Here is an 8669-nt window from a genome sequence, read left to right as displayed (position 1 = left end):
CCCCCCCCCCCCCCCCCCCGGCCCTCAGCCCAGGGTCTGGCTTGGGCAGACCAGGCTTTCTAACCAGGGGCCTAGAAAGCCGTCAAGGGGGTCCGTGACCGACAGTCAAGATTTTAAGGGAGGCTAATGTTTATTGTATGTTTACCACAGAGGAGGAACCCCCGGCTAATAAACTGTTCTAGTTTTGTCTGGAAACGTGCCCATTCAGTGAGGTAATTTCCAGTCCCTAGTATTCTTTGGAATGTCTAGCAAGCAAGCATATGTCATTGGTCAAAAGGGCGGGAAATAAATGATTACTTAATAACTGCAGTTTAATAAACAAAACCTTCTGAAAGCAGGGGTCTTGACAGAAGTGAGGAGTTGGGAACTGCAGGCCAAGGTGCTCAGCATGGGCTCACTGAGGGGAGAAGGGGAGGGAGAGGGAGGGGCAAGGAAGGGGGAGGGGAGGAGGGGGAGGAGGAGGGGAGAAGGGGAAGGGGGGAAGGGGAGAGGAGGAATAGGGAAGAAAAGGAGGGGGAAGGGGAGGAGGGGAGGAGGGAGTACAGGGGGAGGGCTGTGGGCCTGGTGGGGCCGGCAGAGGCGGTGACCGTGACCGCTGGCCCCAGGAGTGTCAAATACACGGAGGGGGTGTCATCTGAATGCCTGTAAGGCAGGGGCAGAAAAGGATTATTTTTGTAGTCAGCTGAAGCTCAAGAGCAGGGATGGGAAAGGGAAAGAAGGACTAAAGAACAGGCAAGGCTTAACCTGGGCAGAATCTGAGTGACAAGAGAGACTTCAGACCTTTCTGAGCGCTCACTACCTGGCAGTGCTGGTCGAAGCATTTCACATGTCCCAGTTGACGGAGCCCTTCTGCCAGGCCTGCGATGGAGGCAGGAGTCCCATTTTGCAGAGAAAAAAACTGAGGTCAGGTGGCTTGCTCAAGTTCATGCCTCTACTAAGCGGTGGAAACGGCATTCGACTCAGGCTGACTGGCTCCAAAGCCCACGGGCCTCATCTCCCACAACAAGCCAATTAGCCAAGGGCTTGGGTTCACCGAAGCGTGCTCCCGTCGGGAGAGTTCTGCGCCATTTCTGTGATTCCCCTATGGCTGCCGACTGCTGACTGCCGGCACCTGGAATGGGCAAGGTTGGGGGGCTGCTGGTCCTGGGGTGACAGAAGGGAAAGCAGAGGAGGTGCCCCAGGGGGCAGCCTGAGGTGTCGGTGCCGTGCGGGTGGAAAGGTCGAGGAGACGGGTGGAGGCAGCTGTCCGGGTTGGGCAATCCGCCAGCCCACGCAGGCTGACGGCCCGGGTGTGCGGAGGACTCCTTACCCCACCTGAGCCTGTGCTTGAGCATCAGGAGGGGACGCTGAGGCAGGATAAGGGGCAGCGGAGTCATCTGAAGCCCAGGCTGTGTGTGGGAGTGGAGGAATGAGCCCCTGAGGAGTCTTCCCCCAAGTCAATCTGGCCCCCCTGGGCCGACCCTTGCCCCCAGGCCTAGTGTCCCCAGGCGTGACACCGGCCCCTAGCTGGGCTATGAAATGAGCCCAAGGTAAAATCCCTCCGTCAACCTACTTGAACTTATGCACCCAGATGACGACTGACTCCAAAGCTGTACCCTGGGGAGGTGGCACTCTTATTCTGCAGGCACTGTTATACCCAAATGGTTTCTGGCCTGCCCAGGAATTGCCCTCAGAGCCCCGATGCCTGCCTTCGGCTCTCTGCAGTGGTGGCCTATCAGCTCTCTGAAGGGCCAAGAAGGCAATGGATGCAAAGGACCCAGAACAGGGCCTGAGATCTCATGCATGATGCTCGAGAGGGCTTTCGTCACTATTAATACCCCCCCACCACCTGCTCAGACAGCCAAAGGTCATTGTCAGCTGGGGAGTCCTATTTTGCAGCAAAAGTACGATCACGGAGTCGAAAGGGATGAGTTCTCTTGGGTGACTCCTAACTGGGCTCACAGGGGATAGAGTGAGGAGACTTCTGTAGAGGGACAGCTCCTAGCTGGCGTTGAAGAGGTGGGTGATGGGCTCTATTCTGGAGGAACACGTATCTGTCACACCTTCCACATGCCATGCGGCTCATCCCAACGTGGCAACTGGCCCAGCCCAGGGAGGGTCATCCTGGTCATTCCTGGGTTGCCTGTGGGGTTACTTTTATTGCTACAATTAGTCATAATTCATCATAACCCCAAGCTTGACCTCTCAGACTTATAAAGCGTGGCTCTTCCAAAAGGGTCAGAGATGAATGGAGGAGTGACATGGGAGCCCTGAAGCAGGAGAACACGAGTTATGTTAGGAAATAATCCTTGGAGTTCTTTCTTACTTGCCCTAGGATCCTGTGCTTTTGGAAGTAGCCTGGTGCCCTTCCTTAATAACTGCCACAACCATTCCCATCTAGTTTTCCCCAGATGTCACGCCATCGTTTCAACCAAGTGTGTCCTGGGCTTTAACCTGAGAATGTGGCACAAACTCAGATTTTTTTCCAACAGTGGGCTGGCCCTGGCTCAGTCATCTGCAAGTCAGTTGGTATTTCTATGGATTTCTGTAGCCACACAGGCCCATCTGCCTGCACAAGGACTGCTTCAGAGCATCCTGCAGTAGAGGGCACACGGACACACAGAACCCCCGGTGGTGAAGCCTTGGAACCAGCAGACCTAGGGCCAACCCCGGCTTCCACCTGACCTGGCCCAGGCCCGACCACCCCAAGCCCCTCTCCTCCTGCGGAAAATGGCAGAAACCAGGATATGAACGTCTCGTATACGATAGATGCTCAATAAATCTCTCTCCATGTGGAGACGCTTGATAAGGGAAGTGGAAAGAAACCAAGCCCTGGGCTCATTGCCTTTGTGTAATGAGGACCGGGGATGGACAGGGAGAGGGGGAGAAAGGGAAGGAAGGAGGGAAGGAGGGACAGAAAGCAGCAGGGATGAATGAATAGGTAAATATACCAGCTTCCTGTCCTCAGGTGAGTTATTTAGCTTCCTTGAGGCTCAGTTTCTGGATCTACGAAATGGGGATAAGAACGCCTACCTCATTTACTTGTTTTGAGGATTAAAAAAGACAATGTACAAAAAGTAGCTAGCACGGAATGTTATTTATAGCTCCATGGGGATAGCCACCACCATTACCCCCTGCCCAGGACCCATTTCTACTTGGCATCTGGTCCCCTCTCCTTTACTCACTGTGCGTAATTACTACAGATGCATAAACAAAAAGGTGAGGCTTCTTCTCTTGCTTTCATTTCAAAAAGCATCAACGACTTGGTTATGATGCCATGAATAGCGTGAGACGCCATCTGACCGTGAGATGGTGTTTTTAACATTCGCGTGAAGGAGAACGTGGGACGGGCCAGTCCCCGTGAACTGGGGCAGTTTCTGGGGCTGGCACTATTTATAGGCTCAAGCAAGAGGCGAGCCGAATGTGGTGATTTCTCTACCAAGGCCGTGCCTGCAAAACAAGAGTCTGTGGCCGTCAGGAACCGAAACTGAGTCAGAAGCAAAAGTGACCTGTGCTGCTCTGATTTTCCTGCCTGTGACAGAGCAGGCTCCAGGGCGGATAAGCAGGTCACGCGGGTGTTTGTTCTCAAGCGCTACACAGAGCAGCACGCTGACCCAGCGTGGCGGGGGTGGGGGTGCCCAAAGACACTTCCCATCGCTCGCTCGTTACGATCAAGAGGACTCATGATTTTGTCTTCCCGGTGATCCAGACAGGGCCACTCTTCCGAAGGCCACATTCGTTGGGCAGGACTGCTCAACAGGGGCATTCTGACTTTTCATTAAAAGGCCAAAGTCAACATCAGAAAATCATCTTTCTGGTCTGCAATAATAATAATAACAGCCGCTTTTTATCAAACCTTTCCATGGGCGGAGCACCGTAGTGGTGCTTTAGGTACATTGTGTCTTCACAACCCTAGGAGGCAGGTGTTTACTCCCATTTTACAGATGAGAAAACAGAACTCCCAGAGATTAAGGGAAGACCCACCCTGGGGTCTGTTTACCCCGGCTGAGGCTCCCACAAGCACCCTCCCTGCTTCTCCCCCATCTGCATCCAGGGACCTCAGGTTGGTAGCTTGAAATCGATCACAGTAGGGGTATTTACACCATGGAAACTGGCAAACAGTGCAAGTCACGCCCCTCCTGTTTTTCTCGTCCTTTTAAAAACTGCTGAAGAACTACCTGTCAAATATTTGCCAGCCACCAAGTGGGCAGAGCCAGGAGTCAAATAGAAGTCTCTCTCCTCGGGGTGCCTGGGTGGCTCAGTAGGTTAAGCGTCGACTTCGGCTCCGGTCATGATCTTGCGGTTCATGAATTAGAGCCCCGAGTCGGGCTCTGTGCTGACAGCTCAGAGCCTGGAGCCTGCTTCTGATTCTGTGTCTCCCTCTCTTTCTGTTCCTCTCCTGTTGACACACATACACACACACACACTCTCTCTCTCAAAAATAAATATTAAAAAAAAAAAAGTCTCTCTCCTCAAGTTCACGCTCTTTCCAATTCATTCCCAAGAGCAAACGGGCTCTGTCATGGAGCCCCATGCCATCAGGCTGGAGGCAGTGGGTCCTCAGGAAGCCGAGCGGCTGAGAGAAGGCTGAACACGGACAGCCCAGGTCTCTTGCACCTCCGTCCCGGACCTCCCGGGAGAAGCCCGGGTATTGCTAGTCAACACATCGGAGTCCTTTTCCTTGTCCGTGCGGAGCTGAAGATTCAACCGAAATGACAAGGGCTGACTAAGCTGGAGACGGGTTTTATGAGGTAATAATAATGTGCTCTTATAAATGGCACTTTTCTTCTTCAAAGCGTTTTATGGCCATTTACTAATTAGTCCCGGGCTGTACTCTGTACGCACGTACAACGCGTGACGATTGGCTGAACTAGCAAGAAGTGTTTAAAAACACACAGGTGACTGTCATCCATTTACAAGCACCGCTTGCTCCTGCTGCTGTCAGGGCAGAGGGGAAACTCACAGATGCCGGTTTTGAATCCTTAGCATTTGCCACACGAAGTGGCTATTGTCACCTTCGGTTGTTTGGTTCCTCCTAAGAAAATCAGCCCAAACCCTCCCCCTGAGACGCAAGTCTTTTTAAGATTCACATACTCCTCGTGCTCACAGACCTATACATGGCACATCATCCTTCTCTGGGAAAGAAAAAAGTGTGTTTGTTTTACGAGAGAGATGGGGACATACGTGAGACACGGCACTGCGGGTCCAGAGCCGGGAGCCTGGGTCGAATCCTGACCCTGGCACTGACTGGCTGGTGGTTGTGGGCAACTCACCGAACCTCTCTGTTCTTGTTTCCTCATCTGTGGAAACCTCTACTCAGGGGCTTACTTCACAGGTCTGCGGTGGAGATGCTGAGACCAAGTGTGTGACAGCACTTCCCAGGCACGCCGTGCCTTGCTTGGCAGGCGTGTGGGTGTATCGTCAGCAGCCTGGTGGGCCTGAGCAGATATGCACCCCTAGAGGTTGGCAGGGGCGGGAGGGCCATTCCCAGATCACACGGCCCGCTACCGGCTGGTGTCACTACTGACTGGCCGCTTGAAGTGCCTTGGGTCCAGGCCACGTGACCTGACCCCGCCCCACAACTACCAACCACCCTCTGCTGGAACCGGCGCTGAATCCCCCAACTGGGTCTGAAGCCCTGACTCAGTCGACTCTTGGCTCTGTGGGCAGTGAGCCCTACCCATGCCCCTCCACGGCGGGGACACAGCCACAGCAATCCTGGGCGACAGCGTCACGGAGCAGAGAGAATGAGGCTTGGCCCCCGGTCGCACGGAGGTAGAGTGAACTGTCGGCCGGCCAGGGGCAGAAGAGGCTCCAGAGTGGTCGGCTGGCTTTGGGCTCAGAATAATCATCAGGGGAGTTTTATCACAATCCAGGTGTCCCGGCCCCGATGGGTGAGAACTGATCCAGAACTGCAGTGGCGTCCAGAGCAGCGGCTCTGAAAAAAGTTCCCCGGGGGGTCCTGATGAGCCAAGTCTTTGTATTACGTAGAGAAGGGACTTACTCGAGGTTACACAGCCAGCTGCTGGCAGAGCTGGGGTGTGGACACAGGGCACTGGGCTCTTCTCTGTCATGGGAGTTCCCAAGGTTTCAGGGCAGGGGGCAAAGCACCCACGCGGTGTAAGAACCCGGAGCTGGGCGGTCCTCCAGCTGGTGGCTGGCCGGGGCGGGGGCTCTGTCCCAGCCATTCCCCTCCCTCCTGGGAGCTGGAGAATACAGGAAGGAGAGAGATCCCTCACGGGCCCCCACGAGGGCCCTGGGCTGGTCCCCTTTCAGGCTCACATGATAAAAGGGGAACCAAGGGGAACAGTGCGAGGCCCCGTGAAACCCTACAGGTGGGCTGGGGCTTCCCCTTCGCCTGGGAAGGCAGGTGGGTGAAGTACGGGTACAGGCCCTGCAGGCCAGCTGCTGGCTTCTCTCACCTCGGTGCGTAGGTCCGACGTCCCGTGTTGAAAGCCTTCAGGATGGGACAATGCTAAGCGAAAGTGGCAATCTTATAAAGTGGTCAGGGTGGCTGTACTCAACTTGTGAGGGAGCTAAGAGAAGTCGTGTGATGGTATGGAGAGACCTGGCCCCCAACTCCAGGCTTGCTCCCATCCCAGTTTGCTGGGAGAGTTTCTGTAGCTCTTGGGTCATAGTTCTCTCTGTGTACTTAAGGGGGCGGCAGGGGTGAGGGGCTGGGGGTGGAAACAAGAGGAGTCCTGACAATCCATAATCCATAAATATAGGAAAAACGGAACTTGCTCAGGGTATCTTCCCCAGCTGCCAGGCCTGAGCCTGGATATCACACATACGCCAGTGATGGCCCACAGCACCCAACCTTTGTCTTCCTGGTAGGATTTACACCAGGCCGCATGAGCCCAAGTAGGCCTCCTATCAGCCTAGGGAGGGGTGACGTGAGAGAGGGAAGGACAGATTCACTGGCTGATTCAGCAAACTCTGCACAGGGCGCCCACTCAGGGAGCTGGAGGGGTGGGGGTGGGGGTGCTGGACCCAGTTGTTCCTGAGCCCCCGTCTTGGGCCTGGCTTGCTGGGTGGCTGAAACCACGCAGGGTGGTCAGATTCATTCAGGCAGCACCTTTCTCGATGGAGAACTGCCCCAAGTGGGAAATGTTGGGTGTAAAACACACACACACACACACATACACACACACACACACACACACACTCGTGACACTAGTTTTAGGGACAAATAAAAGCAAAGGGGGGTTTAATGTTAAAACTTAGACAAGGTCTTGGAGACAAAGGCTTTCCTGGAATAAGGGTGTGTGCATTTGTGGTGTCTTCCTTTCCCCGGAAAAATAGTTTGTCATAATTTGTGATTTTATTTCTTCCAACTAGAAATATACTGAAGAAAACAAAGAGGGAGCAGCCGGAGGTGGGGGCCAGGTTGCCGCCAGCCAGCTTCAGTTTGGGTCCCAGGCGGGGCGTGCAAAGCCGCTGTGTGAGCAAAACGCTGCCATGAAGGCATTCCAAGTGGCTTCCAGGAAGCCGCCATATGTGCTGACACGCATGTGGACAGAGCAGTCTGGCTGGCCGCTTCTCAAGACTGGTGTTTCCTAGAGCTTTCCATTGGCAAACGCTGCCTCCTGGAACTGAGGGACAAAGGTTTTGAAATAAGCCCTGGTGGGAAAGAGGGGGAGAAAAAAGTTGTGGTTAGCACAAACAACTTGAAAAAAAGTGCAACTCAGAGCTTTCAACCTAACTCAGAACAGTTGTTATTTATTGTTCGTGCATCTGGGGTTGGATTTCCCTTCCCTGCTGATGCAAAGCCCTCTGGATTTTTCCAAGGGAGGTACACACAGTTCACTACTGTGCTATCTTGTGTGGACATTTCAAGGGCCCGTATGCAGACCTTCCTGGCGGCCAGTTCCTATTAGACATCAGTGCTCAGTCTCCCTCTGCTTTTCCCGGGCCAAAGACGGGCCTGATCCCCGCGACAAGCCAGACAGTGGCCAAGCCAGCCACCCAGTCGTTTCTGTGACCTGAAGCATAAAGAGAATTTACTCTTCATTCAGTTGGATGAGACAAAGAGGGTCTAAGAAAATGGATTTCTAAGCATTCCATGGTCTCCACTTATTTCCAAATATATGTGCAGTTTGGTCTACTGGAAAAAAAGCCAGGCTGGGTACCAAGAGAATGTTCCTTGGTCAGTCACAGACTGGCGACGGGATCTGGGGCAGACCGTCTGGCCTTTCTGGAACCCAGATTCGAATCTGTAGAGACAGGCTCCACGTCCTACATGGGCCCACCCTGCCAGGCACGGTATGCGGTGCAAGGGGCTTCGAGGTGACCTAGACGGCCCCTGCCGCACAGGAGATCCCAGTTTAGAGAAGACAAACACATAATCAGTGCCAGCCGAGGCGGTAAGGGCTCCTGTGGAGGCACCGTGAGGCACCAGGCTCGCACCGTCAGTGATGGTGGAGGGGGAGTAGGCATTAGGGGTGTTCTAGGCAAGAAACAGCCGGGGCAGGGACAGGGGGCGAGGGGTGGCTTGCTGTGAGCTGGGAAACGCAAAGCTCTGCCGTAAGACAAAAGGTGAGGTAGGAAGTGGAGGGGCGGGGTAGGCGCCCTCGGCCCCTGGTCACCCAGGCTTGCCTCCTACTTCTCTCTCCCCACCCCCGGCTCACATGAGGGCAGGGTAGTCACACCTTACTTATCCAGAGCGGCTCATTCAGAATCACAACACG

General features: G+C 54.4%; 1 protein-coding gene across 5 annotated transcripts in view; it reads right to left on the bottom strand.

Moving 5' to 3' along the window:
* Positions 1-7172: 7172 nt before the first annotated feature.
* Positions 7173-8669, bottom strand: part of BABAM2 (BRISC and BRCA1 A complex member 2) — a 405089-nt gene continuing 403592 nt past the window's right edge. For 4 of the 5 annotated variants that reach the window (XM_040496370.1, XM_040496371.1, XM_040496369.1 and 1 more), the window contains one exon: positions 7173-7602. In XM_040496370.1, coding sequence (XP_040352304.1) covers positions 7523-7602 — 80 coding nt within the window. In that variant the 3' untranslated portion in view covers positions 7173-7522. Of the gene's footprint in view, positions 7603-7685; positions 7965-8669 lie in introns of those variants that run through there. The other variant, XM_040496372.1, reaches the window with a different exon arrangement.

This window comes from Herpailurus yagouaroundi, unplaced genomic scaffold (assembly GCF_014898765.1).
Source record: "Herpailurus yagouaroundi ecotype Mexico unplaced genomic scaffold, PumYag 188, whole genome shotgun sequence".
Classification (NCBI taxonomy): domain Eukaryota; kingdom Metazoa; phylum Chordata; class Mammalia; order Carnivora; family Felidae; genus Herpailurus; species Herpailurus yagouaroundi.
The sequence above is the reverse complement of the archived record's forward strand: the minus strand, read 5'-3'. Positions and strand labels throughout refer to the sequence as shown.